The 18,094-nt window shown below is 49.9% G+C and overlaps 1 protein-coding gene across 2 annotated transcripts in view; it reads right to left on the bottom strand.

Moving 5' to 3' along the window:
- LOC137422043 (calretinin-like) overlaps positions 1-18,094 on the bottom strand; it is a 169,263-nt gene that overhangs the window by 16,716 nt on the left and 134,453 nt on the right. The window contains exons 1-3 of one of the 2 annotated variants that reach the window (XM_078772992.1): positions 16,179-16,780; positions 7,386-7,425; positions 5,384-5,437 (exon numbers count right to left, since the gene is read on the bottom strand). In XM_078772992.1, coding sequence (XP_078629118.1) covers positions 5,384-5,437; positions 7,386-7,425; positions 16,179-16,585 — 501 coding nt within the window. In that variant the 5' untranslated portion in view covers positions 16,586-16,780. Of the gene's footprint in view, positions 1-5,383; positions 5,438-7,385; positions 7,426-16,178; positions 16,781-18,094 lie in introns of those variants that run through there. The other variant, XM_068108734.2, reaches the window with a different exon arrangement.

Raw genomic sequence — 18,094 nt, forward strand, 5'->3', positions numbered from 1 at the left:
CCTACCCACTCAAACCTTCCCCATCACCCTACCCACTCAAACCTTCCCCATCACCCTACCCACTCAAACCTTCCCCATCACCCTACCCACTCAAACCTTCCCCATCACCCTACCCACTCAAACCTTCCCCTCACCCTACCCACTCAAACCTTCCCCCTCACCCTACCCACTCAAACCTTCCCCATCACCCTACCCACTCAAACCTTCCCCATCACCCTACCCACTCAAACCTTCCCCATCACCCTACCCACTCAAACCTTCCCCTCACCCTACCCACTCAAACCTTCCCCTCACCCTACCCACTCAAACCTTCCCCATCACCCTACCCACTCAAACCTTCCCCATCACCCTACCCACTCAAACCTTCCCCTCACCCTACCCACTCAAACCTTCCCCCTCACCCTACCCACTCAAACCTTCCCCCTCACCCTACCCACTCAAACCTTCCCCCTCACCCTACCCACTCAAACCTTCCCCATCACCCTACCCACTCAAACCTTCCCCCTCACCCTACCCACTCAAACCTTCCCCATCACCCTACCCACTCAAACCTTCCCCATCACCCTACCCACTCAAACCTTCCCCCTCACCCTACCCACTCAAACCTTCCCCCTCACCCTACCCACTCAAACCTTCCCCCTCACGCTACCGACTCAAACCTTCCCCCTCACCCTACCCACTCAAACCTTCCCCCTCACCCTACCCACTCAAACCTTCCCCCTCACCCTACCCACTCAAACCTTCCCCTCACCCTACCGACTCAAACCTTCCCCCTCACGCTACCGACTCAAACCTTCCCCCTCACCCTACCCACTCAAACCTTCCCCCTCACCCTACCCACTCAAACCTTCTCCCTCACCCTACCCACTCAAACCTTCTCCCTCACCCTACCCACTCAAACCTTCCCCATCACCCTACCCACTCAAACCTTCCCCCTCACCCTACCCACTCAAACCTTCTCCCTCACCCTACCCACTCAAACCTTCCCCATCACCCTACCCACTCAAACCTTCCCCCTCACCTACCCACTCAAACCTTCCCCATCACCCTACCCACTCAAACCTTCCCCATCACCCTACCCACTCAAACCTTCCCCTCACCCTACCCACTCAAACCTTCCCCTCACACTACCCACTCAAACCTTCCCCATCACCCTACCCACTCAAACCTTCCCCATCACCCTACCCACTCAAACCTTCCCCTCACCCTACCCACTCAAACCTTCCCCCTCACCCTACCCACTCAAACCTTCCCCATCACCCTACCCACTCAAACCTTCCCCTCACCCTACCCACTCAAACCTTCCCCCTCACCCTACCCACTCAAACCTTCCCCCTCACCCTACCCACTCAAACCTTCCCCCTCACCCTACCCACTCAAACCTTCCCCCTCACCCTACCCACTCAAACCTTCCCCATCACCCTACCCACTCAAACCTTCCCCCTCACCCTACCCACTCAAACCTTCCCCATCACCCTACCCACTCAAACCTTCCCCATCACCCTACCCACTCAAACCTTCACCATCACCCTACCCACTCAAACCTTCCCCATCACCCTACCCACTCAAACCTTCCCCATCACCCTACCCACTCAAACCTTCCCCCTCACCCTACCCACTCAAACCTTCCCCCTCACCCTACCCACTCAAACCTTCCCCCTCACCCTACCCACTCAAACCTTCCCCCTCACCCTACCCACTCAAACCTTCCCCCTCACGCTACCCACTCAAACCTTCCCCATCACCCTACCCACTCAAACCTTCCCCATCACCCTACCCACTCAAACCTTCCACCTCACCCTACCCACTCAAACCTTCCCCCTCACCCTACCCACTCAAACCTTCCCCTCACCCTACCCACTCAAACCTTCCCCCTCACGCTACCCACTCAAACCTTCCCCATCACCCTACCCACTCAAACCTTCCCCCTCACCCTACCCACTCAAACCTTCCCCCTCACCCTACCCACTCAAACCTTCCCCCTCACCCTACCCACTCAAACCTTCCCCCTCACCCTACCCACTCAAACCTTCCCCCTCACCCTACCCACTCAAACCTTCCCCCTCACCCTACCCACTCAAACCTTCCCCATCACCCTACCCACTCAAACCTTCCCCCTCACCCTACCCACTCAAACCTTCCCCATCACCCTACCCACTCAAACCTTCTCCCTCACCCTACCCACTCAAACCTTCCCCCTCACCCTACCCACTCAAACCTTCCCCATCACCCTACCCACTCAAACCCTCCCCTGCACCCCACACACTCAAACCTTCCCCCTCACCCTACCCACTCAAACCTTCCCCATCACCCTACCCACTCAAACCTTCCCCCTCACCCTACCCACTCAAACCTTCTCCCTCACCCTACCCACTCAAACCTTCCCCATCACCCTACCCACTCAAACCTTCCCCATCACCCTACCCACTCAAACCTTCCCCCTCACCCTACCCACTCAAACCTTCCCCATCACCCTACCCACTCAAACCTTCCCCCTCACCCTACCCACTCAAACCTTCTCCCTCACCCTACCCACTCAAACCTTCCCCCTCACCCTACCCACTCAAACCTTCCCCATCACCCTACCCACTCAAACCTTCCCCCTCACCCTACCCACTCAAACCTTCCCCCTCACCCTACCCACTCAAACCTTCTCCCTCACCCTACCCACTCAAACCTTCCCCCTCACCCTACCCACTCAAACCTTCCCCATCACCCTACCCACTCAAACCCTCCCCTGCACCCCACACACTCAAACCTTCATCCGCACCTGTCCCCTTCAAAGCCTCCATCTCGCTCTGCTCCCACAAAGGCTCCCCCACCCATCTTGCAACCTCCCAATGCCTCCTGCGCTGTATCACTAACTGCATGGATCTCAGACATCCAAGGTCTTGGCTCCAACCTGATAGATCTCTCAATTCAGGCCCCCCTGCCAATAAACTAGAGATATGTTTAACAGAATCCTCCCTCTCACAGGACATCCCTGAATCCTTTGTGCCTCTCCGCAGCTATTAAGTCTCCTCCGATTTGATAGGCCTGAACGATGCCTGGCGAAGGAGTTGCACTTTACATCAATCATTCAATTTCTCACTGCCCTGTACTGATATGATACCTCCCAACTCCAGGAATACCTCTGGCTGTGACTTCCCCTCCACTCCCACCTTTTGTTTGTCCGTGTGTTTTAATGTCCCACCAACAGTGATGACTCCATCTAGATCTCTCTCTTTCAGACAGCATGGACAAACAAACCACCCATCCCAACTCTTTCTTTCTCATGTGTGGTAATTTCAATCGTCACCATGCAACTTGGCTGGGTGTTGGTACCTCTCTCAACCAGCCATGACCCTTCTGCAAAGGACTTCTGTGACTCCATGGGACTGATCTGTAAACTTTCCAACCTGGATTTCCCCCAATGGCAGATTCCCCCCTTATGGACTTGGCAATGACTAACTTTCCTGCAAATATCTTCTGCTTTTCCTCAACTCCAATTCAATTGGTTCATCTGATCATGTACTTGTGAAAATGTCAACATCTCTCTGGCTATCCTTAGAGAGCTGCCTCAACACGGGCAAGTCTGCCATTTCACTCAGGAAGCTTAGCAGGAACTGCAAGTGTCCATGTCACTTCACTTCACTTCGTCATCTCACTTCATCATCTCACTTCATCTCACATGTCCTGATATTAACTCAGCCAGGGAATTGTTCTACAGAAGCCTGCTATCTCTTATGTACTGACTTCTTATTCCTCACCATCTCAGATCATTCCCCATCCAAAACCATGATCTTTTATACCCCAGTTACTCCCTCCTCCCAGCCCCCCCAAGCCCTCCGCCTTCTAAATTTCCAGTTTTCCCTGCCTGAAAGATTCCTTCTGTATCCATATTGTCCACCCCAGGTGTCCTCCCCTACTGATCATTCCTCCCCACACTAATTGTTGTGTCCAAGTCTCCATCGATTTTGTCCTTCGTCTCAGTTGTTAGCGTCCCCCCTCTCTGCACTGTTCCTTTGTCCTGTTGCATCCTGATCCATTCAGTGTTGTCGCTCTTCCATGAGCCTTGACTCGTTATGTACAAAAAAAAAGAGTTTTTCCAATGAGATATAATTGTCCAAGAATTGTGAACTCTTAGATATTTCAATATAGATGCACATCTAATTTGAAAGGAATTATATCTACTTATTGAACATATTGAAATATTTTTTAAAGGTTGCTGTTTTTGGACATCAGTTGGCGGATCCAGTTGTTTAGTCGGTGGGCAGTACAGGTAAAGAAAGGTAGTGAAAAGATGGTTGGGAAATGAGTAAATAGAAATACAGGTATGCCATTAGCCAATTGATTAAGAAATTAATTATTTTACGATTATTATTTTTTATTTCAATTAATCAATCACTTATTTATTTTCTTTGTCATCTGGGCAATATCTCAGGCACGTTTTGAGCTAGGAGGCAGATATACGGGCGATGGGCATGACAGTGACCGAGCGATTTGGCTGTAAAGGGTATTTTTGATTTATCAATTAATCGATTAATTATTTAATTATTAGATTGATTAATGAATTAATTAATTAGCAAAAAGTTACAGATTTGGATGAAGCAGTGGTGGTTTAGTTGTGCCATTAGCCAATTGATTAATAATTTAATTATTTTATGGTTATTCTTTATTTTATTTTATTATACAATTAATAAATCAATTAATTATTGAACACCTCTCCCTTCCAATACCACCTCTATGTGCTGCAATGCCGCACGCCGGAGGATATGTTATTTATTTATATGGCATGGCGGCGGTGTACTTTGAATGTATCTGTAGTTGTTCCTCTCTTTTCCCACCTGTGGAACCACCTTCCACATTCTCTTCGATCTCATTCTTCTCTCCAGGTCTTCAAGACAGCTGTTCACCACCATTTCAGGTATTCACCACCCACATCCAAAGCCATGATCTATTCTACATGAGTTAAAACACTCCACCCACTTATGTATCCATCTTGTCCACCCTTTTGTTATCCCCCAACTCTCATCATTACCTGCATCCCTTGTTTGTCCGTCTCCATCGACCTTCTTCCTCCACCATGTTATTTGAGTTTCCCCTTCCTGCTGTAATTTCCTTTGCTATGTTGTGCCCTGATCTGTTCTGTGTCCTAGCTCCACCACAAGCCTAGAACATGCTTGAAAAAATAAATATGGCAGCTTTGCTATGACGTGCAGAAGTGTGACGTCATCTCAAATTGGCCAGGAATATGCTGCTAGATATTTTGACGAGTGACAGTATATAGTCGAGTAATATTTATTAAATGCATTAAATGTGGTAGCTTGCATAGTTTTGCTGCTATAACTACATAGGTTAGGTCGTGTAATGCTGTGGTGTTCTCGGAGCTGTGTGGTTTCACCGTGTCATAGCGATCAAAGATCTCACTGAAATAAGCTGGAGTCAGCTTTTCTCCCTGAAAACAGAGACATTGTGAGTTATTGAATAAGGAAAGATATCTGAGCCCATAATAACACAGGTATCTTATTCTCTTGTATTATCGCGTGTCATGTGTTGTGTAATATATCTCAGCAAGCCTTCACAAAATGACCCTCGCTCTTTTCACATTTCCTTCATATAGACAGAAAAACTTCAAATACATTGTGAGATTTAGTTTCTGATGTTAGCATGATGTATTCATTTCCCTTTCGTTGTTTTTGTTAAGGTTACATTTTAAATATATAGATATTAATTTTTCGAGATTCAAAACAATCAATATCTCCGCCACCGAAGGTGGATGGACGTTATGTTTACAATGCTGTCTGTTTATGATTGTCAATCGCCTACAGCTCATAATTTTAAACCGATCTTCACAAAACTCCACGAAAAGGTAGAGTTGGTCATAAACAAGAAGCCTATTGATTTTGAGGTCAAAAGGTCAACATAGGCCAAAGGTCAACTCAACACCTTTGTAAAATTTCTAAATCATCAATTTTCATCCAATTGACTTGAAATTTGAGGAGGATTAGCAAATCAGGTCTGCAAATTTAACCACCAATTATTTTTGAGGTCGCCATAGGCCAAAAGGTCAACATAGGCCAAATTTCTAAAATTGTCAATTTTCATCCAATTACCGTGACATTTCAAGAGGATTTGCATATCAGGCCACTGAATTCAACCACCAATTATTTTTGAGGTCGCCATAGGCCAAAAGGTCAACATAGGCCAAATTTCTAAAATTGTCAATTTTCATCCAATTACCGTGACATTTCAAGAGGATTTGCATATCAGGCCACTGAATTCAACCACCAATTATTTTTGAGGTCGCCATAGGCCAAAAGGTCAACATAGGCCAAATTTCTAAAATTGTCAATTTTCATCCAATTACCGTGACATTTCAAGAGGATTTGCATATCAGGCCACTGAATTCAACCACCAATTATTTTTGAGGTCAACATAGGCCAAAGGTCAACAACTTATTTTAGGGATCTCGCTCGTGTGACACATTTTTTGTGTCACATGACATATGCATGACATGATCATATGCATATTCATGTCATATGCATACCATATCATATGCATATCATGATAATATGCATGTGTCACATGATTGTGCTATGCATGACAAATTTCTTGTTTGTCTATTTGTGAATAAGATATCTCAAAAAGTTGTGGACGTATTCGGATGAAATTTGGTCGATAGCTTTGGTATGTGACACGGCCGAAATTATTCGATTTTGGTGAAGATTTCAATCCGGATCTGGGTCCGAGAATTTTTTAAGTGATTCTTCACCATTGAGAGGGGGGGGGTTTGGGGAGGGGGCGATATATAGCATGACATTTCAAAAAGTTGTGTACAGATTCAGACAAAACATGGAAAGGTTGGGGGTGTCACAAAGATGAATCCGTTCAATTTTGGTGAAGATCGGGATACAGATCTGGATACGAGAATTTAAATTTTTTTTTTAATGATTCTTCAGCATTTAGTGACAGGGCCCAAAATGATATTTTTTGAATGAATGAATTTTGAATGAATGCCAAAAATAACACCATATTTCAAAAAGTTGTGAATGACATGTCAAAACTTGGTGGATGAGTTGATTAGGTGACAAAAACAAGCCGATTAGATTTTGGTTCAGGTCTGAATCCAGATCCGGCCTATCAGTGGGATAGAAAACGTAAACTGTTCGGCCTGGCGGAGGTATGCGCTCTATGAGTGCTGTTATAGTATTGATACTGTATTGGTGACTTGGTTATCATTCTTCTATCTCTTGTTGACACTATAATTAAATAATGCACAATATAGCCCATATATAATAATCAAATACCAGTATATAATGAACAAAGAGGCATGGCAAATACACATCCAAATATCATTTAGGAAAAGACGAAACAAATATGGAGTTGTGCTGCAGAGACTTCACCTGCATTTTCAGCAGGAAGTTTTCTTGGACTGGTAAGAGCCTACAACGACAACGACAACAACAACAAGAGACATGCAAACAAAATTGTATTTTTATAGTTTCACAAAATAATTTCATAATTAACATCGCACATTCACGAAGGGATTTCTAATTTGTGTATGTGTGCGTCTTTTTGTGTGTGTGCGTGTCAGTCAGTGAGTCTGTATGCACACCAATTATATCAGAATGGCGCCTGGGCGGCCTACTTTATTTTTTGCACCACAGTGGCATTACGTACAATACGACAAAGTTGTCTATAATGTAACCATTACATTATTACAACTAATTTAAGCATAATTTGATTTTGTACCTGGAATGCAGGTGATGTCAAGTTATCCACACCCGCTCTTGAGTGTATGTTTGCTGCACCACTCATGGTTTGAGGTATGCTGCAAGGCCTACAGACTCGACTAGTGTGCCTAACCAGCCTTAGGTCTAGTTCAACAATTTAACCATAACATTTTTCTATAACCATAAGTTGATTTTGTGCATTGAATTATGTCCACTTTGAAAAATTTATCTTACATTTTATAATTTGTGTATTCTCTTCACCCTGTGGGTGTTTGTGTGTTGTTGTCAAGTACCACACCTTTCTTATGTCGACACTTCATAGAGGAGGTTTATCTGTTTTACAGATATTCTGCCAGCTTGGATATAAATTCACCAATAATAACAATGATTAAACAGGTTAACCTTTATTACACAAGAACCATTATTAACTAGCCGAAACCCGTGGAACATCCACGGAAGGGAGGATGTGGTGTATGGATAGAGTGTACCATTATGGATGGCATAGGGGATTTGCTTGTCCGAGTAAGAGTTAGGAAGAAAGATGAGAATGAAGAGTGCGTATATGAACAACGATCGCCGACACCGGCACAAATGCATGCTCTGGATTGTCCACTTAGTGGACGGCTTGCTTTCGCCTTCGCCTGTCCAATCAGTGGACGGCTTGCTTCGCCTTCGCCCAGTAGACGCGAATACGATGGCGTCGTAAGATGGCGTCGTATCGGCAGTTAATCGGATGCTTTTGGGCCCCAACGTCGGCTAATTCAGATTTTTCGAGTATGGCTGTACGTGATAAACAAAGAGTGCGGTTCGTAGATCGTAAATCCATTAGTGCCGTGGGCATCGGGTCACTGGGTGCGGCGTAAAAGGGATAACAAAGTCGAGTCCTTACGCTATTATTGTGTACTAGCCGAAACACGTGGAACATCCACGGAAGGGAGGATGTGGTGTATGGATAGAGTGTACCATTATGGCTGGCATAGGGGATTTGCTTGTCCGAGTCAGAGTTAGGAAGAAAGATGAGAATGAAAAGGGTGTATATGACCAACGATCGCCGACACCGGCACAAATGCATGCTCTGGATTGTCCAATCAGCGGACGGCTTGCTTCGCCTTCGCCCAGCAGATGCCAATACGATGGCGTCGTAAGATGGCGTCGTATCGGCAGTTAATCGGATGCTTTTGGGCCCCAACGTCGGCTAATTCAGATTTTTCGAGTATGGCTGTACGTGATAAACAAAGAGCGCGGTTCGTAGATCGTAAATCCATTAGTGCCGTGGGCATCGGTTCACTGGGTGCGGCATAAAATGGATAACAAAGTCGAGTCCTTACGCTATTATTATATAGATGTATAGTGAATGGGTGAATGAACTATACATTAATAATGCCATTGTGGGAGCTAGGCTCGCACGATAAAACCGGACAAAATGAACGACGCCAGGAATGAAGTTTCACTGAGCTATTTATTTCCAGCTCACTCGAAAGAACACAAAAGCACTGAATCAGCCCATCGAACGGGCGGAAATTTATAAGTAAAGCTGAACACACAAAAGCCAAGCCTCTCAGGCGGGGCGTGGTTTGCAAATTGGTAAGCCAAGTGTTCGCCCGGGAAAGGCAAGTCTGGACACGCCCGGGCGAGTCCGGACAAGTGACCGCTCGCTGGTTGCGTCATCGACCGGTGCAAGGTAATTGTGTCATGCTTCCGGTAACCGCTACATGCGCCCCCCCAGAATTAACATGCACCAGGAGAGTCAGTTTGAGGGGGGTCTTGATGACCCGGCCGAAACGACCCCTGGCGATTCGTTTGGGGGTGGTAGGTGGCGTGGCGGTGGATGGTCGGGCGGGGGGCTTGGTTGACGGGGGACGGCCCCCGTCGTGGAGGAAGGGCCAACCGTGGAGGTTGGTCGAGGTCCAAATGGGCGGCTTGAGGTGGTCCACGGAGATGCGGTCCGGCTTGCCGCCGATGTCGATGATGAACGACTTGTCGTCCCTCTTCAGAACACGGAAAGGTCCATCGTACGGCAGCAGGAGTGGTCCCCAGTGTGAGTCGTGCCAGATAAAAACATACTCCGCAGTGTGAAGTGCTGGGGAGACGTGGGGTTGGGGGCAGCCGTGGTGGGATGTGGGCACGGGGGCAAATCTCCTGGTGGCCTCCTGGAGGACCGAGCATTGGCGAGCCGCGGACCAGGGGCTGGTGGCGTCAGGGATGAATTCGCCCGGCTTGCGCAGTGGCTGGCCGTAGACCAGCTCGGCGGTGGAAGCCTGGAGGTCCTCTTTAGAGGCCGTTCGGAGGCCCAATAGGACCCACGGGAGCCTGTCGGCCCAACCGTCATCCTGGAAGCTGGCCCTGAGAGCGGCCTTCTTCGAGCGGTGGAACCACTCGCACAAGCCGTTGGCTTGGGGATGTAGGCCGTGGTGTGGTGTAGCTTGACCCCCAAGGCCTGGGCGACCGTGCCCCAAAGCTCGGAGGCGAATTGCGGGCCTCTGTCGGAGGAGATGTCCGAGGGCGCGCCGAAACGGGCAATCCAGGTGCCAATGAAGGCCTGCGCCACGTCGGCGGATGTTGTTGATGCCAGCGGGACGGCCTCTGGCCACCTGGTGGTCCTGTCCACCATCGTGAGGAGTTGGGTGAAGCCCCGCGAGGAGGGAATGGGTCCCACCAGGTCCACATTGACGTGGTCGAATTGCCGTGCAGGCACGTCGAATGGTGCCAACGGGGCCTGGGTGTGCCAGTGGACCTTCGCGCGCTGGCAGGCGACACAGGCGTTGGCCCAGTCACGGACGTCCTTACGGAGCCCGTGCCAGACGAACTTTGCTGCCACGAGCTTCTGTGATGCTTTCCGGCCCGGGTGGGAAAGGCCGTGGAGGGCGTCAAAAATGTGCCGCTGCCATCCGGTGGGCACGATGGGGCGAAGTTGGCCCAGGGAAACATCACACAGGAGAACCGTGCCTGTGTCCTCGAAGGGGATGTCGGCCAACCGCAGGCCTGTGTCCGCTGTCTGGAGGGCTTGCACCGTGGGGTCGGTGGTCTGGTCGGCCGCCATGCAGGCGAAGTCCACACCCAGGTGGACGGCGTTCGCGCCAGACCGGGAGAGGCAATCGGCCACAGCGTTGTCCTTGCCCGCGACGTGCCGGATGTCCATCGTAAATTCGGACACGGCGGAGAGGTGGCGCTGCTGGCGGGCCGACCACGGCTCCGTAACCTTGGCCATGGCGAAGACCAGGGGTTTGTGGTCCACAAACGCCGTGAACGGGCGGCCCTCCAAAAGATGGCGGAAGTGGCGAATGGCCAGGTAAAGGCAGAGGAGCTCGCGGTCGAAAGCGCTATACTTGCGCTCGTTAGGGCGAAGCTGCCGGCTGAAGAAGGCCAGCGGTTGCCAAGCCCCGTTCACCCACTGTTCATGCACGGCGCCCACCGTGTAGACGGAAGCGTCCGTGGTGAGGGCGATGGGTGCGTCGAGCGCCGGGTGCGGCAGCATGGTCGCGTTGGCGAGGGCCAGCTTAGCGCCCGTGAATGCCGCGTCCATCTATGTGGTCCAGGTGACGTCGTGCTTGGCCGGCTTGCCCCGGAGGGCTTCGTACAGGGGGCGCATGAGTTGGGCGGCACGAGGCACGAACCGGTGGTAGAAATTTACCATCCCCAAAAATTCCTGTAGGGCCTTGATGGAGCGGGGGCGCGGGAAACTTGTGACTGCCTCCACCTTGGTAGGCAGCGTGACGGCCCCACGCTTCGTGATGCGGTGCCCCAGGAAGTCGACGGCCGTTACGTCAAACTGGCATTTCGCCAGGTTGATGATGAGGCCGTGCTGGCCGAGGCGCTCAAAAAGCGTGCGCAGGTGGATGAGGTGCTCCGCCCGGGAAGTGCTGGCGACGAGAATGTCGTCCAAGTAGACGAAGAGGAAGGTGAGGTCGCGCAGCACGCTGTGCATTAGCCGCTGGAAGGCCTGGGCCGCGTTCTTAAGGCTGAACGGCATGCGAAGGAACTCGAAGAGGCCAAAAGGTGTAATTACCGCCGTCTTTGGCACGTCGGCCGGCCGGACGGGTACCTGGTGGTAGCCCCGAATGAGGTCGACCTTGGAAAAGATCACCCGCCACGCCAAATGGGCGGAAAAGTCCTGTATGTGTGGTATCGGGTACCGGTCGGGGGTGGTGGCGTCGTTGAGGCGGCAGTAATCGCCGCATGCTCGCCATCCGCCACCCGGTTTTTTTTTGTTTTGTTTTTTGTATACAAGATCGAGGCTCGTGAAAGAGCGAACATTAATCACACAGAAAGACAAACCGACACATAAAACAAATAACATCGGGAGCGGTAGACAAGATGGGGAGAGAGGGGGAAGGACACAAACACAACATTTGAGAGCAGGGACCCAGAGACATGGAGACATCGAGAGATCTGTGGGAGGGAGAGGGCTTTGGGGGGAGGCATGTGAAGGGGGGGAGGCATGTGAAGGGGGGGGGGTGGGAGAGGTATAAACATATGGACACTGCCAGGATTTCCAGGAAAGAAGTTGGAATTTCAAACAAGGTGGATCTGGGGTGAATTAGTGGGGGTAGAAAAGATCAAGGTTATGGATGGGGGAAGATAGAGATGGTGGTGAACAGCTGTTTTAAAGACCTGGAGGGAGGAGAGGGATTGAAGGGAGTGTGGGAGTTTGTTCCACAGGCGGGAGAAAAGAGGAATGAAAGAGTGAAGGTGAGCAGAGAGCCGAGATTTTGGCAGTTTAACCATCAGAGGGTTGCTGGCAGATCTTGTGCGACCTGTAGGAATATTTGGGGGACAGAGCACAGAGAGAGCTGGGGGAGCAAAGCCGGAGAGGAGTCGGTAGAAGACAGAAAGACCACCTACCTGCCTGCGGTGAGTGAGTGAAAGGCCCTCAGAGATAGCTTCATCGCGGGAGATTCCAATGATTCTGAAAGCTTTGGTTTCATCAGCGTGAAGCCGAGCTAGGTGTGAGGCAGGAGCACCAGCCCACAGTGCAGGGGAGAGCAGTATTCCATTGAGCTGCGGATGAAAGCCTTGTATGTGGTGAGGAGCTCGGAAGCGCCGAGGAAGGACTTCGCACGACGGAGGATGCCCAGTCGGCGACTGGCTTTGGAGGCCAGCTCGGAAATGTGGTTTTCCCAAGAAAGATCATGGCAGATAGTGAGACCCAAAAGCTTGAGCGACAGAACTTATTGGAGAGGATTGTTGAGAGAGTAGATGGGAGGGTTGTCCAGTCGATCTTTTCGGAGAGACATAGTAAGAGTGTGAGATTTGTCAGGATTGAAAGACATGTTCCACTTGTTTGACCAGTCTGTGATTTTGTCCAGGTCTTCAGAGAGTGAGGAGGCTGCAGACTGCCGATCTGAGGGAAGAGGAATGGAGCGGCAGAGAGTGGAGTCATCAGCAAAGAGATAGAGAGGATTTTCCAGAGAGTCGGAGAGATCATTGATAAAGACCAGAACCAGCACAGGGCCCAGCGCACTGCCTTGGGGAACTCCAGCCTGAACAGGAAGGGGAGATGAGAGAAATCCATTCAGGGCCACACGTTGACTACGACCAGAGAGGAAGTCCGCAAGCCATGCATGGAGATTTCCATGGATACCATAGGAGGAGAGTTTGGTGAGCAGAGCTGGGTGCCTGACCGTATCGAAGGCACGTGATATGTCAAGGGAGACAGCTCTGATTTCCTGTTTGGCATTGAGGACCTCCATCCATTGTTGAGACAGCAGAAGCAGCATGTCCAGAGTAGAATGACCTGGTCTGAAACCAAATTGATGATCAGAGATCAAGCCATTGGAGAAGAAAGATTTCATATCCGAAGCAATGATGGATTCCATGACTTTGCTGATAATTGGGAGCAGGCTGATTGGTCTGTAGGTGCAAGGATCTGTTTTTGCACCTTTTTTGTGTAAAGCGGTAATGTTTGCTGATTTCCAGGATGCTGGCAGGTGACCTTGAGCAAACGATAGGGTGAAAAGAACAGAGAGAGGGTGAGATAGAGGGGCAGAGCAGGATTTTAGGACCCGTGGGCTGATGCCGTCTGGTCCAGTTGCAGAATCAGAGTCGAGGTTGGACAAAAACTCCCCCACCTTGTCAGGAGAGAAGGACACAGAGTCCAGGAGCAGTTGGGTTCGACTGGGAAAGGTGGGAACAGAGAGAGATGGGTTTGGGACTAAAGATTTTGAGGCAAACACAGAGTTGAGGCATTCGGCTTTGTCACGTGCGATGTCAACTGTGTGGCCATTTGAGGTAAGGGAGGGGATGGAGGGGGAACAAACACCAGAAACGGATTTGACCAGACGCCACCAGGATTTGGAGGAAGGAGACAGGTTTGAGAGTTCATTATTGAGTGAGGAGAGATAGTGCTTCCTGGCACTCCTGAGGGTAGACACACACTTGTTCCGAGCTTGGTGGAAGGAACTGAGATTGCCCTCAGTTGGATTAGCCTTCCAAGAGGCAAAGGCAAGTTGTTTCAGGGCAACTGCCTCACCACAAGATTCAGTGTACCATGGACGGGAGGAAGGGTAAGACAACTGAAGACGAGATGGGATAAATCTGTGCATGAGAGAGAGCAGTTTGCTTTGGAAGAATTCCCAGGAAGAATTGATGTCAGAGGCAGTGGAGATGGGAGACCAGTCCAGATGATTGATGGCTGCTTGAAGACAGTCCCAGTCGGCCTGAGTGAAATGCCAGACTCGTCGACGCTGAGGAGGCTCTCTGAGAATGGCCAGAGAGATGTCCACTTTGACAAGCACATGATCAGAAGAACCGATTGGAGCAGAAGAAGAGCAGCAGACATTAGCAGGGAAGTTTGTCATAACCAGGTCTAGAAGAGAAGATACTCCATTGGCTGAGATCCGGGTCGGGAAATTGACAAATTGTGTCAATCCCAGTGAGTCACAGAAGTCCTTTGCTGAGGTGCCATGACTGGTGAGAGAGGAACCCACACCCAACCAGGTGGCATGATGACAGTTGAAGTCACCACATATGAGGAAGAGAGAGTTGGGATGAGTGGATAGAAGTTGGTCCATGTTGTCAGACAGTGAAATGTAAATGGAGTCATCACTGTTTGGGGGACGGTACAGAACACATATGAACAAAAGGTGGGAGCGGAGAGGAAGCCGTAACCAGAGGTACTCCTGGGGGCGAGGAGGAGAGAGGGCAGTGCAAGGAGAGTGAGGAAGAGAGTTTTTGATAAAGATAGCCACCCCACCACCAGGACGAGGCTCAGGTCGATCATACCGGAGGAGGGAGTAACCAGGAAGAGATATTAAGGAATCAGAGACATCTTGAAGGAGGAAAGTCTCTGTTAAGCAGATCAAGTCTGGATTGTCAGAAGCAACCTGTATGGAGAGATCAGTCAGGTTTGAGCGAAGACCCCGGATGTTTGAGGTCCATACCATTAATGAAGAGAGAGGGGGAGCATCGGGTACAGGACAGGGGAGGGGAGGAGTAGGGTAAGATGCAGGATGAGAGGGGGAGGTAGGGAGAGCAGTTGATAGTGTGTCAGAGATTACAGAAGAGTTCCAAGAAAGGGAAGGATGAGGAGGATGAAAGGTTTGATGGTGAAGGGATGAGGCACAGTGAGGGGTTGTTTGAGGGGGGGCAGAGGAAAGTTGAAGGTTGGGGGGGGGTGGAGGTATGAGATAGAAGGGAGACGAAGTGGGGAGGAGGCAGCTTTGAGGAGGAGGGGGAGGAAGGAGAATTGGAGAGGAATGGTATGGGGGAGATTTGAATGGGAGGGGTTGGGGGGGAGTTTTGAAGGGGAGGAGTGAGGGGGGAGTTTAGGAGGTGAGGGGCAAGGGGGTAATTTAGGAGGGGATGGGCAAGGGGGGAGTTTATGGGGGGGAGGGGCAAGGGGGGAGTTTAGGAGTGTATGGGCAAGGGGGGGGATTTGGGGGGGGCAAGGGGGGAGTTTAGGAGGGGAAGGGCAAGGGGGGAGTTCAGGAGTGGAGGGGAAAGGGGGGGATTTGGAGGGGAGGGGCAAGGGGGGAGTTTAGGAGGGGAAGGGCAAGGGGGGACTTTAGGAGTGTATGTGCAAGGGGGGGGATTTGGAGGGGAGGGGCAAGAGGGGAGTTTAGAAAGTGGATGATTAATGAAAGACGAACATTGAAAACAAATTGGGTTTGTTGTGATTTTCAAGTTAGCAATCCGGTTCAGAACGATGGAGGAGGGATGGAATGAATGTGAATTTAGACCATGTAGTGAGGGAGACGTATAAGATATTGAATTTCTTTTTTTTGACGTGGAATGAGTTGGAGAGGAAATTGAGAAAAGCCTTTTAAATCGGAAGAAAAACAGCGTGTTGTAAAATACCACTGAATAAAACACTGGTGGCACCGGTCGTGGCGCGGGCGTTGCCTCGGTCGGCCCAGGGTTCCAGGCGGCCGCTCCGACGTGTCGCCTGGCCGAGAAAAATTTATCGGCCTCCTTGGCCAGGGCGCGAGGGTCCGTGATGGGCGAGTTAGCCAAAGCTAACCGTACCTGCACGGGTAGCTGCCGGAGGAACAGCTTGCGGAGCGGAAGAGGAAATCCGGGCTGTGGTCGCCGAGTAGAGCCAGCATGTGGTCCATGCGCTCGGATGGACGGGCCTCACCCAGCTCCGGGAGGTCGAGTAGTTGTCGCGCGCGTTCGGTCTCCGTGAGTCCAAACGCACCGAGGAGTAGGCCTTTGAGCGCGCCGTATTTGTCAGCGTTCGGCAGGTTCTGTGGGAAGTTCAGGACCCGGGCCGTGGTGGAGGCGTTGAGCGCGGAGACCACATGGTGGTAGTGCATCGTGTCCTCCGTAATGTTCCGCAGGGCGAATTGAGAATCCGCTTGGGCGAACCAGACGGCTGCGTGCGATTCCCAAAGGCCCGGGAGCTTCAAAGCTACAGATGACTCCATCGCCATGTTCTTGAAAAGGGGTCACCAATTGTGGGAGCTAGGCTCGCACGATAAAACCGGACAAAATGAACGACGCCAGGAATGAAGTTTCACTGAGCTATTTATTTCCAGCTCACTCGAAAGAACTCAAAAGCACTGAATCAGCCCATCGAACGGGCGGCAATTTATAAGTAAAGTTCAACACACAAAAGCCACGCCTCTCAGGCGGGGCGTGGTATGCAAATAGATAAGACAAGTGTTCGCCCGGGAAAGGCAAGTCTGGACACGCCCGGGCGAGTCCGCACAAGTGACCGCTCGCCGGTTGCGTCATCGGCCGGTGCAAGGTAATTGTGTCATGCTTCCGGTAACCGCTACACCATTGTGAAACCATTGTGTGCACTGTGTCAGTGAGCGAGTGAGTGGGTGAGTGAGTTTTGAGTCCGCACTGGTTCTCAGATCGACTGTAATTGATATGCCCTGACGAGGTTCTTTAAATGATCTCTCTTGTTTATAAAAGTGCTATTTCTAATAAATTAAAAATCAAAGTAGATAGGTTTATTGATATTTTAAAAATCATCTCGTAAGCTTTATGACCTTTATGCAGTGTACACACACACACACACACACACACACACACACACACACACACACACACACACACACACACACACACACACACATTCAAAAGCACACACACACACACATTCAAACACACACACACACACACACAAATTCAAACGCACCCACCCACACACACACACGCACACACACACAAACACACACACACATTCAAACGCACACACACACACACACACACACACATTCAAACGCACACACACACATTCAAAGGCACACACACACACACACACATTCAAACGCACACACACACACACATTCAAACGCACACACACACACACATTCAAACGCACACACACACACACACTCACTCAAACGCACACACACGCACACACACACATTCAAACGCACACACACACACACACACACACACACACACACACACATTCAAACACACGCACACACACACACACACACGCACACGCATTCAAACGCACACACACACACACACACACATTCAAACGCACACACACAATCAAACACACGCACACACACACACACATTCAAACGCACACACATACACACACACACATTCAAATGCACACACACACACACACACACACACACACACATACAGGGTGGCCCAGAAGTAATAGGGCAGTTGGCGGAACAATAGTCACTACAATTTTATTATTGTTTTAGAATTTATTGTTATTATTTTGATTATTAATTGATTTTTGTTTGATGTTGTTAATTGAAAATTATTTTGATTTCAGAATCCCCAAAAGTGGAAGATTTGAACCATGGAGGACCATAATTACCAACGTTACACAGGTGAACAGCGTGTCTTTGTTGTGAAGACATTTTACAAAACGGAGAATAAGAGTGAGACGGAGAATAAGAGTGAGACTGAGAATAAGAGTGAGACGGAGAATAAGAGTGAGACGGAGAATAAGAGCG

Source organism: Myxine glutinosa, chromosome 2, assembly GCF_964187855.1.
Source record: "Myxine glutinosa chromosome 2, kmMyxGlut1.1, whole genome shotgun sequence".
NCBI lineage: Eukaryota > Metazoa > Chordata > Myxini > Myxiniformes > Myxinidae > Myxine > Myxine glutinosa.